At 39.9% G+C, this 21,685-nt stretch overlaps 1 protein-coding gene across 4 annotated transcripts in view; it reads right to left on the minus strand.

Annotated features, from left to right (window-relative positions):
- Positions 1–1,805: 1,805 nt before the first annotated feature.
- Positions 1,806–21,685, minus strand: part of GLCCI1 (glucocorticoid induced 1) — a 55,648-nt gene continuing 35,768 nt past the window's right edge. Inside the window, exons 4-8 of one of the 4 annotated variants that reach the window (XM_074150583.1) lie at positions 19,843–19,956; positions 16,678–16,830; positions 9,774–9,984; positions 3,711–3,831; positions 1,806–2,613 (exon numbers count right to left, since the gene is read on the minus strand). In XM_074150583.1, the coding sequence (XP_074006684.1) occupies positions 2,265–2,613; positions 3,711–3,831; positions 9,774–9,984; positions 16,678–16,830; positions 19,843–19,956 (948 nt within the window). In that variant the 3' untranslated portion in view covers positions 1,806–2,264. Of the gene's footprint in view, positions 2,614–3,710; positions 3,832–9,773; positions 9,985–16,677; positions 16,831–19,842; positions 19,960–21,685 lie in introns of all 4 variants that reach the window. The other 3 variants (XM_074150582.1, XM_074150585.1, XM_074150584.1) reach the window with 3 other exon arrangements.

The raw sequence follows: 21,685 nt of genomic DNA on the forward strand, positions 1-21,685 counted from the left end.
AAGAGAAGAGGTGACGGCATTGCAAATATCGTACAGAGTTCATCAAGGGTGTCAAACCCACTCGTCCTATTCCCTGGTAACCCCACACTGAGAACCGAGACTACGATTCCTTACCCGGACATCACCAGAGCATAAAAAGGCCCTCGTGCTGCAATGTTAAATCTAGAAAGAAACAAAAAAAATATTAAAAGGCGTCGATACTTACACCGTCACGAGTATTTTCTCCCCTTTATCTTCAGTCTATAAAATATATCGTGTTTTTCACCTAGGCCTGAGATTAGTAGGGTTAAAGATGGCTGTTGTGTTTCCAGGTGGTTTTTTTCCCCGGGAAAACGGTGAGAGACGGACCCTCTCCCTGCTCCTGTATTTTCTGCAACGGGAGTCAAAAAGCAGTGACTGCTCTCTGGGCTGCAAGCGCCTCCCTGTGAGACAGCACCAACAAACCCTCGGCGATAAAAAGGAAACGACGCTTCGTCTCCCAAGAAAGCGTCTACTTAGGGAGTAGTTACTGGTGGCTCACTCTCACCCCCCTCCAATCCCACCTTCAAAAGAGGGGAAAAAAAAACCACCCTCCTGCAGCAGGTGTAAAGGCTGGGTGGCTGCAGGCGACTAAATCTCCTCAGTTCCTGGGAAAGGTGAACCTTATTCTCTCGGGAGCAGAGAGCGGAGTTCCACTGAGCTGGAAGCAACGGAGCGAGGACACCAAGTTTATTTTGCCTTTGGGGTCCTCTCTGTGTCCCAGGAAATTCTCTCCTCCCGTTCCAGTGCAGAAGAGCACCGCTAACCCCTTCTCGCCGGGTACCAGTCTGAGAAAGCGTCCAGCCTGCAAAACCAGGAGTATTTTACAAGGATTTGTTTTTATTCACACACTTAAGGAGGGGGGAAAACACACTTTTACACACACACACAACTTAAGTAACTGAAAGTTATGGGAGAAGCTTTGATTAAGTAACATGAACTTAAAACTATCGTTTTCCCCACCCCTCTTAGAACACCCACTTGCTACTTTTGGACTTTTGATCCAAACACAATTACTCACTACATAAATAAAATGCTGCTCGTCTAACACTGCTCGACAAAAATCTGAAAACCTATGTCCAACCAGCAAAGGAATGAACATTTCCAAAAGAGAAACTAAACATTAATTATTTGACTCGTAGACGGTAACAGTAGCATTTCACATCCTGAACTGCCAAGGAAAACAGGAGAGGAAATCCCCATCACCCCCTGGGAAACCTGAAAAGAATTTCTTGCCCTTGAACAAAAACATCCTTGTCTTTCCAAATCCTCTCACGCACAACGTGGAATGTTTCTCGTGTAACACAGCCTAGTACTGAACACTTTATTTGCGACAGTTTTAACAGTCATTAACTGAGCAACACCTGAAACCTTTAAATGCCACATTTTTTTTACATATATTGAAATGACAGTAAATGCAACAGCTGCTTTACTGGTAAGCGACGTGACAAAGTGATCGGACATCACAGATTTGCTGGTTCTCCTCATCTTCACCCACGTCCAGGGTCACCGTTCGCCTGGATCTGAATGCACTTATTCCAAGGGAGTGGAATGTAATGAGGAAATATTAATGCATAAAATAAGGAAAGGCAAAAGAGCGATGTTCCCTCTTTAGCTTTGTAGCTGTAAAATATTTTATATCCCAATATGCTATACATTCCAAGTTACCTGAGTTTACACTTCCAGAGAAGTACCTGAAGCTAGGCCATAGGGTGGGCACTGTGCAACTGTTGTGGCCATTATTTTTTCTTTTTTCTTTTTTTTTTCTTTTTTTTTTTTTTTGCATTGTGTGTATTACAGAAGTTAGAAACATAAACACCTGGATCAATTGTAAACATAATCCTGAAGTACAGTATTTTCCATAGGACACAACACAGCAAGACATTTTCTATTCAGACAGGCAACTTTTTTTTTCTTTTTTATATATATATAGAGCTTATTTATACTGTAGAATTTGAAACAGAACACAGGACACAGTACTAATCTGGTCAAACATACTATGAAATGCATAGTCTCCACTTAAAACGCTTAATGATATATGGATTCTGCAGGCATTACTGCTTTCTCACCCCAAAAAAATGCTGAAATATGAATTCTGTCCCTGCCAAGAACAGCGTTGAGATATTATTTTTTGTTTTCCGAATGCTGCTAAGTATTCCGCGTTGTTCCGCAAGGCTGCCGCCTCATGCAGATGGATCTGAACCATCATCTCCTCGTTTCAGGGCAGAGGCCCGCTCCACCTGGCTCTAGATGAACACGTAGCTCTGAGGAGAGGAATGCTCTTCAGTCTGAATTTCCTGCAGAAGCGGCGGCTGCTGCTGGGACGGCGGCTGGAGGGGCACCTCCGGGGAGTCCATTGTGCTGGTGTCGTCGGAGAGAGAGGAGAAGGAGACCCGAGCCGAAAGCTGCTCCACAGTCAGGGCGCTCAAAGCTGTGCTTTGACCAGAGTTTGGCGAGTTCTTCAGCGTCAGGTCCGAAGCGGGAAGGAGGGGACCCAGGAGTTTTACAGGACAGAAAGCTGATCCGGTTGGGATGAAATTAACCTTGTTTTTGTCAGGACATGAAAAGAGAGGGGCTGAGACAGGCTGACGAGACCTACAACGAGAAAAAAGGTTATATACCCAGGCAAGCGAGAGGTTTTACACGTCATGAGCTTTGTGGGTTCTACACGTTGCTAAAATGTGAATGAGGAGGAATGGGATTAATTGGACAGAGGGGCAAACATCTTCCATAGTGGCAGTCAGCTAACTGATCCACAGCATTAGAGACAGCACCGTCACAAAAAGGACTTGATCATCACTGGAGAAACATGCAACTTCCAGCAAGAAAAAAAAAAGTCTGCAGTACACACGCAGGGGAAAAATACTGCAGAATTTAGAATGGCACAAATTCTCCTTTAATAAAAACAATGCAGCGCCACCACGTTTAGCCATCTTAAATCCCTTTGAGAACCTCTGTGAAATAAGACCTCTCCTCTCCCATATCCTCCCGGAATTTGTCTGGAGGCTTCCTCCAACAACCCAACGTTGCTCCTTCACCATCCAGCAGGCAGTGAATGCCGTCAGAGCAAGAACCTCCTCAATTCTTTCATCCGCAGGAGCTGAGCATGCAACCTCCACAGCACGTGCTCAAATACCGCTGGGTCCAGGGGAAAAAGACACCACGTCTGAGAGTTTAATTTCCAAATTCTTGCTCAGCAAAAATACTGAGCAAGTGTATGCCATATGTATACTCCCATCAACGTTTTACATAGGTTTCATTCCATTTTATATGTTTTATACGTATCAAAACGTAACCTGGGCTTGAAACCGATAAAAAATTATAAAAGGACTTTTTGTTTTAAGCCATGAACCGTTTTGTTTTAAGCCTTTTTTAAGGATTAAAAAAGTTAATTAAAAAAAATATAAAAAGAGGTTTATAAATGCTTAGGAAATCCAATGTACCTTATCTTTTCTGCTTGGATTTTTGTTGCCTTTTGTAAATGCACAAAAAGAGTTCAAGCATAAAAGACTCCATTTCCTCTTCAAACCAACGTGAACAGTTCAGAACTTCTCTTCTGCACAAACTCTAAGGATATTTTGCTCCTGAAAAAACCCATCAGCTGGAATAGTTTATTCATCTGCAGTTGGATAGGCTCAGTAAACAGGTTTACTGCTTTGCAGACACCAGCTGATATAAAAGGCATTACTTACGACATTTCCTCAAAGACCTTCACTCGCTCACATCCCTCTGGGGGCTCTCGTTTGAACATGTAGCTGTTGTTTGGTTTGGGAGATGAGGCATACTTGGGCAACGGTGAGCTACTCCCACTGTCTGAAAATTTAAAGCAGTTATATTACTAGAGATTGAGAGTGCTTTTTAATTCAACTCCATTTCCAAACAAGATGCCTTTTTTTTTTTTTTTTTTTCCACAATTCAGCCACCACGCCGGTTTGCTGCTACCACAAAGCTTCCTTTATCGCAGGCTATTTCTAACACCCTTGTACAGCACATTTCTTCTGAATAAAAGCTTCAGTGCAGCAGTAATCTATCATATAACAACACATAACAGGAAGATATTTTTATCCAGAACGCTGCCGTCAGAACAAAGCAGAGCTGTGATCCTGGAAACAAATACATTCTTTATTATGTACTTCAAAAAACACAAACGAACAAGGTAATATGCATAATACATGCAGAAGAATTATGAGTGGTAATGATAATAACGCCCTGTCGCTGTATAAACACAGTTATTCAAAATGTGTGTATACAGCATGTATCTTATTTTAAAACATAATTCTTCCCTGGAATATGGACCTCATTAGCCTCCTGAATAGTTCAGAAGTTGTAAAGACACAAAGCACATTGGTATTACAGGTACTGATACCTCACCCTTACAGTGCCCCACCTTATTTGCTTTGCAATTGTGAAGTTATTTTAGTATCCAAAATAAAACTTCCACAACTCAACTCCCTCATTACTACTTCATAACTATCCTTCATACCTCGGCTGTCTGTGTACATTTTACAGGTGACTACTAGACACGCTTAGAACTAAAGGCATGAAGATCTACACGACACAAGCCAAAAGGCGGAGTTCTTTGTGCTTCTTGGAAAATGCAAGAGACGAGACTCCCCTCTGGTAACGACAGAAGAACAGCAGTTTGAAAAATTAAGACTATGAAAGGGTTCACTTCTAAACACTCATCTTGACAACATGATACTCAATACTTTAGGGAAATAAAGTAGGTACAAAACTAATTACAGAAAATTAGCTCTCTGCAGTGGCTTCTGCCTTATCGCAGAGCAACACCTATCCCAGGCTAGAATTAGTGGCTCCCTGTTCTCTGCTTGGGCTTACAATTAAAATCTGCAAGAAATGGCAAGGTTAAAGAGGAGCCCCCAACTTACAAACACACCTTATTTGGAAAGAAATAACTGCTCTTGCTTTAGCTCGTTTTGAGTCTTTCCACCGATGTGGGGTACCTTACCATTCTTAACCTTGTTTTATTCTGCTGTTGTTCACGTGTGCCTTTGCAGCAGCAATGGAAAAACCAACCACGCCTTCCAGCACTACAATCTAGACTCACTGAAGCATATACGGTTGTCCTTAACAGCTTGCAAACAGTAACTACATAAACATTTGTGTAACCATGACTCAAATACAAAGGCTAATCATTAGAGGTTTTGAAACATTGCTGCTTCCTCTTAAAAGGCGGCACAAATCAACTCCAACGTCACACTTCCCCTTCGGAGATTTACTATGAAAGATGCGAGAGAATAAAACCCCACCAGTTGACGTGAACCTCAGCCCTGTATTGATTCTTCAGCTCTTTCCTGCTGCAGAGCGAGCACAGAGCTTCTAATTTAGGCAATTTTAGGTGTTAACTGTACGAAGGCAGAAAAAGCTTAGAGACAATACGGATATTTGCCAAGCAGGGAGCACGATGGTCCCGTTGGCATCTTTCCACTGTTGGCCCACACAGCTCATTCCAAACACAGAAATCATTAACAGAACCCAGACAGTTTGCTTCCTCCTTCTAATATTTAAAACTGAAGATCCAAGTTTCTATTTAAAAACTCTTTGAGACATAAAATGTGCTACTATTCATTCCACCCAATAGTGGAAAGCTGGGGCAGTACATCCAAGGAAAGAATCAAACTCAATTCAAAGTTAAGTCACTTCTTGGAAGATTTGGAGTCTTGTCTGGCCAGTTCAGTTTTCAATCAAGTTTTTGGTTTATTTAGCTCTGTCTGGCTGAAGCTTTCTATACAAGACAGCTGTTAAATAAGTAAAAAACCATTGTATTGTACAATTTAACTGTTCTGCTTCTCTCTTTACCCTCCCTGCTTTTAAAGCTTATTAAGCTGTTAGATTTTCGTTTTGACCAAACACACCCCACACTACTATTTTACCAAATCCATGTGATTATTGGAAGGTTCACACGTAGGAGCTTGGTGTTGGTGCTACAGGTACAGCCGCAGCGTGAGAACCAAAGGGCACCGGGAAAACAGGCCACCAGTTACAGTGGGAAAGGGTGGAATTTCCAGCTTAAAGCCAGTCTCCGCTTGTGTATCCTGCAAGCTCCTAAGTGCTAAACTGTCTCATTATTAATCCTTAATGATGCTGCAAGTGGGTATTCTCAAACTGAGCTGTTTATACTTTTTTTTTTCACTTTCTCAGAGGCTGCAAGGCCTGAGCCTTCCTGGCAGAGGACACGTCTGCATCTCCCACCAGCGGGGCGTGCTCTGCTGGGCGCACTTCGACCCTCTAATCAAATTTCATTAAGATGACAATGATTGAAGATTAACAGATGTAACCTTTAAAGAGAGTTTGGTTACCATAAGCACAAAGCAGACAATATGGAGACTTATTACACACAATTTCTAAACGTAAATATTCAAAATGGATATATTCTGTTATCTGGAAAATTTTAAAGATTGTAACTGAACACTAAAAATACTACACAAATTTTAGCTTGCGTATGTTAGAGCAATAAAAGAGGCAAACTTAAAAAGAATCTGTAAAACAAGTTTTTGAGTGACAAAAAGGCACCAACAAACTTCACCAGTGAGCTTTGGGATTTTGTTTGATTGGTTAAAAAATACTTTTGTTTCTGGTTCCTGTGCACATTCTGGTTCCTGTTGCACGTTCCTGTGGGACCTGCTCTGGCAGGGGGTTGGACTAGATTATCTCCAGAGGTCCCTTCCAACCCCATATTCATTCTGTGATTCTGTTTCTTCAGACTATCCAAAGATTTCACATCCAATTTTCATTTTAAAAACTATGAATCAGATGCTCAGAAGTTAAAAAGTAGCTTCAGTCCATCTTCGTGAACATGCTTCTTGTAACGGCCTGCTGGCAACAACAGGAATACACAATGCTACACAAAAGCTCCTGAATCAAAATCCCTGAGAAACAGGTTACGCTATCTAGTTTTGTAGGAAAACCCCCCAAATTTCATCTGCTTATACCTTAGGATGCCTTTGAATTGTATCTCTGTCACAGCTGCTAAGTATGCAGAATTATAGCCTCATGACTCTAAGACTTGGAGAACAGACTCTAAGACTATAGTCTTAGAGAATTATAGTCTCATGGACCAAAGCATCATAAAATAGATGTAGTGAAACTGGTAGTTTGCATGCAGAAAGGCAGTAACTTACCTTGCAATAGGCTGGTATCTGAAAACAAAATCGTAAAGCCAGGTGCTGTTAAAACACCTTCTCTCCCACCCTCCCCTCCCTGCTCCAATCCCTGCCATTTACTGTCCCTGCTCCCTTCAGCCCAATTTTGGGGGTCTTTTCTGAAATCTATTCAGTACATTTAGCAGCTTCTTACAGAAACGTAAACCAAACAGCTGATAGAGTCCAAAGAGCAGCTGGGAGGGCCTCAGGCCAAGGCACAGCTTTGCCCAAGAAATAAAAGATGCTTTAGAAATGTAAAGCAGCGCTGTGTCTGCACAGAGCCCTGGCTCCTCTCGCTGCCCCGTCTCTCACCCTCCTCTCCTCTTCAGCAGCACTGGCAGGAGCATTCATAAAGCCAATAATTAGATTTTTTTTTTTAATGGTAAAGCCAAGTTATTCCCATAGAGGGGAAAATAAAAGCCCAACTTGAGAAAAGCGACAGAAAAATATCTTGGGTTTAAAATGTTTACATCTGATTATATGTATGTGCAGTTTTGAAAACTTATCAGGCCTCACAGCAAACTCATCCCAGTGTTGTTCTAACATCCCAAAAACCTCTAAAACGAAGGTGTGAAAAACATTGTGAGTTTTATTTTATAAAGCAGTTAACATCCGCAACAGATGTTAATAAACTGTCTCTCAAAACTTGCTATTCCCTTATAATTTCTTATCTGTATCCTTCATTTATCTATATTTAACTATTTCGAGATAGCATTCCTACTCAGAAAAACTGGCCAGAGGGATCTTAATGATCTGAGAGTAAAAGGCAGCTTTCTGACTACATTTTTACAACCTCTGAACAAATTACCTTCTCTTGGAAAACCACTATGTATTTTTCTAGTTTCTATCCTGTCCTTAAAGACCAAAGTTGTGATGAGCAGTTCAAGCTTTTATCTTTCATAAGGATGGCATTAAGTACCTTATTTAAACTTATTTGAAAATGCAATCGTATTAACTTTACAAAGCTGGCTGTTTCTCACCATCACCTCTACACTACTGCTAACGCAGACTTTCAAATATGAACTTAGTGTTAAAGTCAGTCTTAAACCCAAAATCGACAGGTAAGTATCTACTTATTGTTAAGTTCAGCACTAAATTTTACTTTAATTAGCTGTTCAAAAATCCAAGACAGGAGATTCAAGGAGATAAAACCCCTTGAAAAGTGTTAAGAAGGTTGGATGCACCATCTCAAACTGTCTTCGCTCACTATCGCCAATAAAGTACTGCTGAAAATTCCAATTACTGTGATAACCAAGTACTAACTACAAAAGGAATTATTCTTTTCATTTCCTCGCTTTTTAACTTATATTTGTTATCAGGACATATAGGCACAAATTCACCTGTCAAGACATTTCCTTGTGTGCTACCACTTTAGAGGATGTCTCTATAGCGATTCAGTCTTGACAACACATTACAATTCACAGGCAAACTATAAGAAAGAGAAGGGGGGGAACTAATACTAACATCTTTTTTATTTTTGGGGCATGGCCAACTGTCCCATTGAGTCAAGACTTTTTTTAAGGATTTGGGCAGGGGGATTAGTTTTCCACTACTTCCTTTTAAATCCAAGATGGGAAAGCAACACTTTTCAGCAAGGAAGAAGAGCTGGTTATTTCCCCTGCTGCCTTCCACAATCTTACCCCCAAATTCCTTTAAGAATTATCTCGCAGAGAATATTCACAGGAAAAGCTTAACCTTGCTTATAACCTCAAAATACTGCTGCCTTGAGCTCATTAGTAAATCTAAGCTAAATCTTGAAAGTTTTCATTTCTCTGTGAAACTTAGTACTCTTAGTTTGCATGTTCTACCCAAACCCTGCATCCCTCCAAACCAAAGTCCATGTTTCCAGCTGGCTGACCAGAAGCCCAAGAATAATTACATTAGTAAACAGCTGTCCAAAAAAAAAAAAAATCAGTCTTTTTACACTGGTGCCTATATTTTCATACTACATCTTCTATCAGTAACTCTTAAATACCGAAACTCCAGTTTACTCCCTCTATAAAACCAAATGATATTTTACAGACTTTGAAAAAAATGCAGGATATTGACATATAAACAGGTAAATTATAAAGAAATTTTGGCTTGTTATGCAACGTACACAGACAAGTCATTACTCTCCATCAGATTGGTCAAACTCCTGTCTGAGCTCCTCACCAAATAGCTTCCAGTGGAATGTAAGAGTTCAGAAGCAGAGTACTTTTAAAAGCAGTCCAAAAGTTCAGCATCACCACCGTGATCAGCAAGCAACTCACTCACCCGTGATGAATGTATAGTCTACCACAAACCTTCTTGAAACCTTTTTTTAAACAGAAACATCGTACAGCCTGAATTCTTCACATTAGAATCTTCAGAAATAGTTAAAGACTGTTTGCTGTGCTCCTCTGACGTATTTATGGAAGATGTTTGTGAAGTTTCACAAACAAGAGGGAAAAAGATATGTAAACAAACAAAACCAAGCTTAAGATAAATCCTCAGTCCCTCCACAACCATCAAACAGAAACAAAAACTGATGTAATGAGTAAAATGAAGGTAGCTGTAAAAGCAGGACATCACATGCCTCCCATAGGTAAAGGCGGGCCATTCTACTCTCACCTTTATCCCGGTCATAGAGTAAATCTTCTGTTGAGCAAGGACTCCCATCCTGAGATTCAGGAGGGCAAAAGGGAGAGACGCAGGGTGAATGGCTGCTGCAGCTGCTGCTGCGCTCCTGGACAGACGGCGTCTGAGTGTCGATGCTCCGGGTACTGCTGCTACGATAGTGAGCAGGCAACGGGGCCCTCCGACCGTCGGGGATATCCAAAGGCTGCAGAGAGAAAACAAGAAATTCAGGTTACAGAGGAAAAATCAAAACTCCTCAGCAATGTCAGCCCATAGCACTCGCAACTGAAGTAATGAGGAACATCACTCAGGAATTACTTAGGCCTCAGGAACAGCAAACAAGCCATTTTTGAAAGAACAACCTTTACACAAAGAAGCAGGCAATGTACAAAGGACACAACACACATTAACGATGCTGGGACAATGTGCAGGTGTTCCCAGCCAACTCTATCCTCTTAATGCAAAGTTACCACCAGAACGCACTTCACCACATCCTAGCATTACGTTTTTTATATTTTTTATGATAGTTTAAAAAAGCAAAGCTCCCCAACAAATAGATCTCTCATTATATACTTAGTAATACAATTTTCAATACAGGTCACTGTTCTTATGAAAGAAAAACAAGTGGCGTGAGAGAGATCGCATTTGGATAGAAGGGAAAGTATAAAACGTGAAATCCAAAGGCATATGATTGCCGTAACGACCAACTGAATCACAATTATACATTAAACCATCCAAGTTTCACCACGAAGTCATAATTCTCTAGCACACCTCTACATTCCATCCCTCGCTTCTATAGGTGACCTCTGAAGAAATGGAGATGATGCAGAGGCTTCCACAAGGTTCCCAAGCTTTGTCTTGAACACAAATCTAGTCAGTGCTGCCGGCTCCTACCAGCCTTGTTGGCACTGGCCAGAGTGATCTTACATAGATAATGTATTATATTATAATATAGTATATATTATATAATGTAATGTACTGCGTAGACATGTCCATGGTAGTAGATTGGCACGCTCTACTTACTTGTCCTTCCCAGTGGAAAATTAGTTTTATCATAAAGACGGCACTGCTTTAAACATAAGAAATCAAATCGGAATTATAGCTTTGCTTAAAAGCGAAGGGGAAAAAATGCCTGGAAGATTTAAATATCATTTTTTGTATTCAAGCCATAGAGAACAGTTTAAATGTTCTAGCTACAAAAATCCCCGTCTTTTTCCTTCTCACTTCGAGTGAACACTTTTATTTTATTGCTTTCCTCTTCCCCCTATATTACAGAAATGTAACAGCTTGTTCCAAACCCTAAAGTTCAACCCAACACTTTTGCTAGCAATGAGGACGTGAAACCTATTGGCCGAGGGTGGCATTCTCCCCTTTTCAGCAATAATCTATCCAGAAAAACACCACATATTAGACAGAGGCAGACACAGCAGAGCAGGAAGATCCTTTTCTTCTTAAGAGCCTTCCAGTTAACACCATTTCAATTAAGAGCAAAGAACCACACCGTAAAGAGAACACTGCAGTTGCTCCAAAGTTTGGAGAGGGCTGTGTGGTCTGTTCCAACAGCTCAGTTCACATCGCGGAGGCGTTACAACACGACTGCATGATGCTGTTCCCATCACCCCCAACAGGCCCCGACTCATCCCATGCACAAGGTAGACCCGAAGCATTATATATATATAAGGCAGAAAACACGACTGAAGCTGTAGAAAGAAAACAGTCTCATAATTAACGTAACCAAAAAATAATAGCTGCCCTGCAGAACAGCGCTTTTATTTCCGTCTCTGCCACAAAAATTCTGAGAGCGCCATGAAGTCATCTGAAATAACCTCTCGCTTTTATGGTATCTCTCCTGGATGCCCAGTCCACATAGGACCGATTTGCAAAAGTCTTCAACATTCGCAGATGCAGGAGGAGGTGGTGGGAGCTACACTATAAACTCCTAAAATGGCACACGGTATCCCACGTTACCTGCAGGATCCCATTATAGAAGCCTGATGGATTTGTGTTTCTCCATCCGCAAAGTGTAGATAATATTATCTTTCCTCTCACACAGGTGTGATAAAAAGAGAACAAAATTGCAGACACTCTCCTATTATATAGAAGCAAAAACCCAGGAAGAAATTCAGATTTCTGACTTCAAAGCCCAGTTTAATAGTGAGCATTAGGACACACATCTAATGAGAAGAAAACAAAAACCCCAAAGAGCTGCTCATTAAATGCATATACTATGCTCTACATAACAGGTAAAGCAAGGATTCCAGGATGGGAAAAAAAAAAAGAGTAAGTGATCACATAATTAAAGACTTCAGGATATAAGACAGATGTTCTTCCACACTTGGAGGAAGAACGTAGTCTTATGGAGTCAGGAGGTATATCCCAAATCACATATTTCCACCTCCACTGAATTAAAATTTGAGGTACAAAAAGTTATCCACATTTTTAGACATGCCTCTGAATATACAAAGAAATAGAAAAAGCTAAATATTTATCACTCTTTCCACGTAAAATAACTTTTAAGGCATAGAAAACGCCAGCAGATATTTCAGATTACTATGCTGCTGTATTTCTCTTTCCCTTAATATTGAATCCAGGTTTTGACAAATGCAAAAAACTTCATTAAAACATCAACTAAAAGTATTCCACTTTTTAAAAACCTTACGTATTAAACATGATCAACATAAAAAAAATACTTTAGAAGTTACTTTCCATGAGTCATGCCTGAACTATCCTAAAAACTGAAGTCCTCACAACCTTTGAACATAAGAAAAAGGGAAATTAATTTGGTACAGCTGCTATTAGTTTCCATACCACTCAATGGCTGGAAAAGGACTAGAAATTCCTGCATTCTATACACCGGTGGCTTGGGTGGTTGCATTTCACAATACACTGTCAAAATTGACTTCGCTTTCAGTATCGATCTTTTCACTGGAAAAAACCAAGAACACCCTATTCAGTAGCAACAGGAACGCCGATATGATATACCAACGGGAGCCTTAAAAAGAATCTGTTCTTCCCAAGCCTTACATCTATTTGGGAGGCAACTTCTTGAGAGAGCAGCATTCAATTATTTCGTTTAAAAACTGTTCTCTGGACTGGAACACAAAAGCAGAGGTAGGAAAGTGCTTCTTCCTTCTAGCATCATTGAAGTCACCAATGCATTAGATAAGGTGCGAGTGCCATAATGTACCCTGGGAAGGAGCACTTGGAAAAAAAAAAAAAAAAGGCTTTTCAGATGAAGGATATGAAGTTTTAAGTAACGATCCTCTGCATCTGTGCAAATTAGAGAAACAGCCCTTTTATTACAGGATTAAGTTTTCTGATAGGTACATAAAACCTCTTTGCTATCTATTTGCAGACATATTAGGAATCAAACAAGAAACACATTAATCATTCTACTTATGCTGTGTGATAGTCTGTCAAAATGGCTTCATTTGTAATTACTTAGGTGTATTTGAAAGATAGTTCCCGTAATACCTTTCTGCTAATGGGAGCCCCATGAGTGTGTCCATGCCCAGCTACAGGGCATGTTCCATTAGTTCCGACGTGTATTCTGTGAGAGGGAACCTCTTACCCTCCGCTCCCTACAGTAACTCCATCATCTTATTGTACCAAAGCCTCCAACATTCGGGTTGTGGAGTCACAAGGGGACAAAGAACAAAAGCCCCTCAAAATTTCATAAAAAGCCGATTCCTTACAAGTTCTGGTGGAAACAGAGACAAACCATCACAGTTTTTGGAAAGTTAGTCAACAAGTTATAAAACAGGAAGGAAAATATATCCAGGATCTTTGAATAAATGCATTAGAAAATGAATTAAAGTTTATTAATCTGAGGAGAAAGAGGTGATTAATAAGTGACTCAAAAAAGCCAACTTTAACTTGGTTTTATGCAAGAAAAAAGAGACCACGTTCAGCTAACTAAGCAAGAGGAATGATCTGAAAAAATATACACACACATTGCTAAACTGAAAAGAACGTAATATTTGGAATGTTTTGGCCACTTACAGTGCAATCCCTCTAAACTTTATGGTCAATTAAATTATTAAACGGTAATGACACAATGACATTCCTTTATCATTAACTATCTGTGTGAAACACAAAACCACCAAGACTAACGTCTACAATAATTATTTTTACTTTTATAAGGAATTGTACTTCTGTAAGTATAATTTCTATTATCATTAAAACATTATTAAAAAAAAAAAAGAGCATTTCAGAGACCTAACAGAACTAAGCCAGCATGAGATAAGACAGAAGACATATTCCAAATCAATTTATACATTTTTTTAAGAAGTATTATTACAAAAATTCAAGTTGAGCAAGAGGGAAAACAGAAAGTATGTAACATCCTAGCCTACCAAACCAAAAAACAAGTCTAAAAAGTAAATTAAATTCATTTTTGTATCTGAAGACTAAGGAAGGAAGAATGAAACTGGGAGGAAAGTTTCACTGGTTACTCATTTTAACTGCGAGCTAAATTTAAAGGGTAATTCAAGTACCATCCATAAAGCTATCCACAGAACTGCTTTAACTTAAGCTTATTTTTGTCCTATGTATCACCTAGTCTGATTTCAATATATGACCTAGGAAACAGTTTATTTTAAAAAAAATTACAAGTTTATACTGAAGAGATGAGACACGAATAGAAAAAAATTCAAGAACACTAGACTAAAATGTTAACAGAACTAAAATGCATTTTATTTCACTTAGGACAGGCCAAATGTGGTTATCAAAGTGAAATGGAAGAAAGCAGAAAGGTACTAATGTAGCACCTAAATCTAAAAGGAAAAAAAATAAAAAGGTAGTGAGCTATACCTAAAATAAAGGTAATATTCCCTCTCAATGTCTTTAGCAGGTTCCATGTTATTCCCCAAATCCTTCCTGGCAAATGAATGCACCCTCACAATAGGGCACGAAGTGGTTTATGCAGCTAGACAGATGAATTCATATGAAAATTAAGGTTTGAACATGTGCTATTAAAACGATAAAGTAAACATGAAAACATGTTAAGAGAAACCAGCTGAAGATCTATACGCACACCAATCTTACAGGCGAGTCTACAGAGTCATTTATCCTTCGCACATCACCCAAAGCAACCAACTACCTTGGACTGCTATTTTAAAACATTTTCTAAAAATACCTAATGTTACAGCTAGACAGAATGGCAGAAAATTGAAAGAAAAACAAATTGTTACACTAGTAGTGAAACTCATGAAGATTGGTTTCCTACGGTTTGTCTTTTGGTTGGTAATTCCTAACCTTTAACCCTGCTGCCCCAACTCCCCCAAGCTAAGAAGGAGCTAAATCGTTGTATTAGGAGAGTGTTCACCAGCAGTAAGACTGAGTAAATTACTCTTATTATGACCTATGAGATCTCATAAGCTCAAAGACAGTGCTAGGACTCCCATTTAGGTCCCACTAGACCAGACTTCGCAGAAATTAGCAGCCACGGAGCGGGAAACGACCCTCTGCCCGCAAAGATGGACTTGGCTTCAAGGGCAATGTCTAACTTTAAGACTTTCTCCTGTGTCTGAAGACTCTCTGCCCAGCTGAGACGTTTGGAGGAAAGGGTTGACCATCGTGTTGGTGGCGTGAACTTCTGAGCACCCCTGGCCCCGCTCCAACAACGCACTTAAGTATGTGCTTAACTGTTTTGCTGGATCAGAGCCAGTACATTCAGTAACTTACGCAGCCCGAGTTCTGCATCCCAGGTAATAAGCTGTTAAAGCCAAAGAACAATATTTATGAAGATGATTTGTCTGATAAATAAATGAGATGTCCTCTAGCCACAGGAGATTAAAACCCCTAGCCATAGCAAGATCAATGGTGGCACTGTAATACTGACCTTTTTAGACTCTCTTTGGAGAGGATGCAACAAAGTTTATTGATTTGGGCTTTCTGTTTTGGTTTGTGTGCTTGTTTTTTTCTTTATTCCAGTGTTACAACACACACACCCCCCTTCTAAAGGGATGAGACAGCCTTAGGAAAGCAAGCTTAGCACAAAACACTTACTACTACAGTATTTCCTGCTTTGTCCACACAACTAAGTCTCTAGAAAAGCCAAGATTATTCCAAAGCTTTTTAAGTTTACTGCCAAAATGAAGAACTACAAATATCAGGTTTTGGAATCTAAAACCTCTGATTAAGGTTTTATGGCTTGACTTGTACATTGAACTGCTATTACATGGCCATTCAAAAGAAAAGAACCTACATCTTAGAGAAGATTAGAAAAAACAGTCGAGTTCTTTACCCCACAGCAGCAAATCTTCATTGGCTATTTAGGAAAGAGTGGCTGTAAACCAAGTATTTCACATTTTAAGTGCCAGCTGAGCAGCCCAGTGCTCCTCCGTGACAATTCCAACGCTCCAGTTCCCCCACATCAGCAAAGCTGCCCCGTTTGTCAGTGTTTCCCACACGGAGATCTCCCTGTGACAGATCACAGCGGTTCCACGGAGGTAAAATGATTCACGTTCGGTTTATGGAAGAAAAGCATTAAAACCAAAAAGCAGAGCACAGCACAGGAGACTTAAGTCTTGCCTAAGAAAAAGAATGCAAAATGGAGCAAGTAAATTAATCTCCTCTAACCTCTAATTACTTACTACTGTAGCCTGAAGTATCTAAATTTTCAAGGACTTGCATTTCGCACAAAAACTTTCAAGTTCTCAACAGAAAGGGCATTCTAAACAAAGTATGTTTGGCCAGAAGCCCTTTAAAAAAAAACACAAACAAAACCAAAAAACCAACTACCACCCTAAAACTCTGAAACAAAATTTTCAAACAAACAGCTCTTTGAAGAAAATTATTTGTAATTTCAGCCACGAGGAAGGTTTGTCACAAGGTTTCCCATGTGTTTACAGATTACGAAGGAAAAACAACCATAAACACATTAATATAAGCTTACCTTGGATACTTCTTCTTTTCCACTGTTTTCCTTAATGAATACTTTTTCTAGTTCGGGGCTTATTCCTTCTACATTACACGGCACACGTGAAACAGTTGATTTTGGCACTGAAATGTTTGACAGTGGCATAGGGACTGATCTGGAAATAGAAGCCTAGAAGGTAGAGAGCAACACGGTTTGAAGTTGGAAAATGGAATAAAGACAAAAGTCTGAAATCAGTACTAAAAAAAAAAAACTAAGTAAGAAGCTGTGTATTAATTTTGCTATCTAGAAGACCATCTTTACTAGGCAAATTTAAATAAAAAGAAATGCTTGCCTAAATCAAAAGCCACTGAAATCCCCTCTACTTAACTCAAAGAAGTGTTCTATAATAAAAGCATTCTACTACTTCACCTATCAGTAAGCAGGCAGCTATATGTACTTTCCAGATGTATAGATTATAGAACACACAGTAGAAGGGTGGGGAGACTCAGGGTGCTGATGGTTTAACTGGAATCCAACAAGCATTTCCCAACATTCCTAAAGCTTAACCACTCAACTGAAACATTCCCTTAATGCTCTTTTATTGTCTTTTGGTTGGCTTTAGTGAATGAAGAAATAAAGCACTCATTCTGAATCTTTAATTTCATTAGCTTTTCAGAACTTTATGTCAAAGGTCTTAAAAGAAATAATTTGGAGTTTAAGAATCAAGCACGTAAATAAATACTGTTTTCAGGAAAACCTGTTGGGGTGGAGCTCTGTTACCAACAGGAACCATTCACAAGAGCACATCTTGTACAGTCAACCTCAAAGCTCTACCTCGGCAGCGGCTACACAGCACAGATGCACCTAAGCTGACAGCCATGACCAGAGTTCACTTCGCAACATACATTCTCCTCTTGTTAACAGACTCACAGGATGCTTAAGACAAAATGTGAAATTTTTGAGTTCTTCCCAAATGAACTTTGCACACCGTGCAGCTCCAAAGGGGCATGTCACTTGTGTTGGGGTGTTCTCTGACTCTGACAAAACACACCGCTTGCAGGATGGCTTCCCACAACGGTGCCAGAACTGAAAACTTCACAGGCCTCGTCGGAGAACACCTTGAGAAATGAAAACATTGCACGAGCCGTGACAAAGTGAGCTCCAAGTACAAAAGAACGGTCCTTCAAAGCATATATCCTAGGTGGATCTCAGTCTGCATCAAAGACTGTTTTTCGTGTGTCTACAAAGCGCGGCAGAGGTACCCGCAACAGCTTACGTTGAGATGGAAAACAAAACCCTTTTCTATCCAAAATGTAGTGGAATCCTTTGTCACAGAAGCATAAAAGTTTCAGGAAGAATATCAATTTCCTATATATCTTCATCAGAAGATTAGGTTTTAACCAAGAGCCTGTATCCAAACAGAAGGAGGAACACAAAGGATCAGCCATCACAGCTCAACCTCTTCTTCCTAAAACACTGGCTATTTAAATCAGCAGGCAGGAAATTCAATGACAGAACCAACATTTCGGTTCAAACAGTGGCCTGTGAGTAACATGGGCTCCAAGTCAAGGATCTACTGTGGGTGAAATTTAATCAGGACTCAAACGTCTGTGCTGTCAAATAAGACAAGATTAACTGCTTTCTACAAGTGGCTTAAGGTTCACAAAGTCATTGACTGAACCTTGCCTGGGCTTTGGAACTCCTAATTGCATTTCAATTTCGCTGGCAGGTTGTAATGGCGAGAACACACAGTGCATGGGGCATCCTCCATTGCTCCCTGCTGGAGAATCTCGTTTGTAGTCAGGTCATTTGTCCAAAGCTATTCTTCGTATGTGTCAGCATCTTCATAACAGGAGAAATATAGATATACTCAGAGCACAGGAAAAATTTTCTAACTTTGTGAAATATGAAAATGACCTGAAAACAAAATTTGTCTCAGCCAGGCTAGTGTTAAAATGATCAGCTACGTTAAAATTTGCCTGAATTCACACGTCACTTTGCAAAACAGGTAAGTAATAAGACAAGAGAAAACAGAAGATGTCAGACTAGGAGCCTCAGCTTAACCTCTGAGACAGCAAATGGACATCAAATCCACAGACCGGTGACTGGAGAGAGGTACTGTCACCACGATGCCCATTGGTATAGAACCTAAGAATGGTCATCAACACCATCTGGATGCAAAATTTTGCATCCTAAAGATTATGTCTGATTGAGGTTTTACAATAAGTCACAGTGTCTGGAACAAGAACAGGCTGGTAATATAATGGAAATGCTCAAACTCGACAGTACCAACTGTACTGTAAAATAGCCACTGCAACCACAAACTCTCATGCTAGAAGACAGGATGCTGTACCGATAATGATTCTGGATTACCATAACAACCAATAGGTATGTCTGAGACAAAACCATTAAGAAAAAAAGACTTTTATCCCGTAGTGTGACAGGTCCTCCAGTCACCAAGGACGGGGTACTGTGCCAAACATCGTCTTAATTTCAGTTAAGTTTCAATTCAAGTTGAATTATCACTTATTATTTACTTTTTAGAAAGTAAACACCACAATACTGTTTTTCCTTGATGTCACGTGAAAATTGCCCCTCTGGCCAGGAACTGACCAAAAAGCAAAGTATCTGAAAGATTCCTAAAATGGGACAAGAAAATGAGATTTTCCCTTGAATCTCCGGTGATACAGCGTTGCTGTCTTTCACTGATGAATACACGGTAAGGTGAATTACAAGTCTGTTCGTAACAGGCCAGTTAGCGTTCTGCTTGCTGCTCAAAGACTGATCAATTGTTGGGCTGCCAATCCAGACTGCCTACCCTGCTATCTTCTTTTTCTTTATTTTCTTTTTTTTTTTTTTTTTTTTTTTTACCAGGTCAGATGAAATTGGGTTGTGAAACTGATAAGCAAATACCTTCCAGAGAAGCAGAGACGTCTGAAAGTGTACCATGAAAATCAGTCTTGGAAGCAAGTATGTATTCCTGGAAACGCAGTCTTATCTGGCCACGCTCAGAATTTTTCCAGCATCTTAATATATTTCCTTTCTTATCCTTCTGCAACCCTTTTTTCTTTCATTATATGATGACTACCAGATAAATTTCAGTGAAGATGCAACGGTATCAGGTTGTTAAGCATTTCAGCAGGCTATTCACCCAACTTCGATAAGGCAGGAGGCTGTTAATACAAATAACTCTCTACTTACCTGAGTCTGACTGATTGCTATATGGTTGCCATGGAGAGGTGACTGACGTTCTTTCTCTTTACTGTGACGACTGCTCTGCTTACTGCGCTGAAGCTGCTGCCTCAGTTTGGCAATCTGCTGGAAAGAAGTTCGGGTGAAGCGATAATGAGTTATCGAATGGGTAACCGCTCAAATCTTCCCCTATAAAGCCAATCACAGACATTTGAAGTCCTCTTTGGAGGGGTTTTACAAGCATATGGGATTGCCTTCCCTTGAAGCATGAGCATTAAAAGGCTTCTTTCTGCTTATTAGCTACTTTCTCCAAAGTATCTGCCCTATTTGCCAACCTGAACATGAGTTTAATTAGGCTTAGTTTAATTACTAAACTTCCTCATTTACAAACAAGCACTGTAGTAACCGATACAAACGAAAGTAGTCATAATGACAATTTGTAGCAATTTCTAGCCTACAGCTGGTTTAAACTGGGGACAACGAAGCCTCCAGTTTAATTTGTTGATCTTAAACCCAACCAAAGTTTTCTAATGATAATTCATCATAGAAGCAAAGAGCCTTCACAAACAACTGGCAATCAATATGCAGCGCTCATCTTGGAGAACTTATTTAATACATTTAATAGCATTTCCCTGCAGGCTAAATTATCACAGATTCCTTCAGGCAGATCTTTTCTGCTGTCTGCTGCAAAGATGTCTAATCAAAAGTTACATATTTTAAAGGTCAAATGCAACTAAAGCCATTATCCATTTGACTTGCTTCTTAACCAAAGAACTTCCATTTGGGGATTCCTCCACTTATTTATTCCTCCTGGATAATTCCTACACAAAAGAGAGTATTTATCTCTATAAGCACTGTCTCAGAAATTTAGACTATGTGCAAATTCACACAACAGGTACAGACACTTCCTTAAGAGTGGGTAATTTCTTCCTTTGGGCTCAAGTCCTGCTCTTCCCTGTGCTCAGCACCCGGGCATCTAAGGCAAAGCATGCATGGACCCATTTCATTTTTAACCCAGCTAGAGACACAATTATAAAAAACCTGAAAGGCAAGTAAGGAGAACTGAATGCACACGGAATTCATATTTCAAAGAACTTCATCAACCTCTCCTTCTGAATGACAGCTTACAAGTACACGCACTCTGTGGTTAACTCCAAGTAGTTAAATATATCACTAGTGCTCTTGCAAAGCAGCTCCGTGGCAGAGAATCACTTCACATCACTCTTCACAGTGTCAGAGACGACAGCACTTGCTGAAGAGGTTTGGATGGAGCTTTGCTCCAGGCTGTGGACTTTTCTTTGTGACATTTCTCGTATCGCTCACAAAAGAAGGATCAACCTTTACAGCTTCATACCAAGTCTTACCACAGCTCGTTACCCATATTCAGAGAGCTGCTACTCAGAAATACTGAATACTTTAATCTTTCAACAACAAGACAAACAGTTCAGACTTCCAAAAGGGTCTGTGAGTAGAATACACCGAGAAAGACAGAGCCCTGATACGACTGAGATTCTAACGCAGACGAGCTAGGTTTAGAGAACTGTGAGACTAAGCTCTTGATGAAAGCGGCAACTTGGGCACCACATTGGAAGAAACTTTGAAAAAGCCTGAAGAGATACTTCAGCTCTAAAAATAAATAAATAAATCAATTGTCCAGAACTTCCCATTCTCCCTTTAGAAGCAATAACAATTAGGAAACCTGGCTCCATAGAGAGATGAAAAGGCAAGCAAGTAACCAGTCTGATAAGTATACATATATTTACAAAGATTTACATTGGAGAATGGGGAGAACAGGGAAATAATCTTCATCTTCCCCTTTAAAATGTAAAACCAGAAGATAAAACTGATGCCA

This window comes from Numenius arquata, chromosome 7, assembly GCF_964106895.1.
Source record: "Numenius arquata chromosome 7, bNumArq3.hap1.1, whole genome shotgun sequence".
NCBI classification, from domain to species: domain Eukaryota; kingdom Metazoa; phylum Chordata; class Aves; order Charadriiformes; family Scolopacidae; genus Numenius; species Numenius arquata.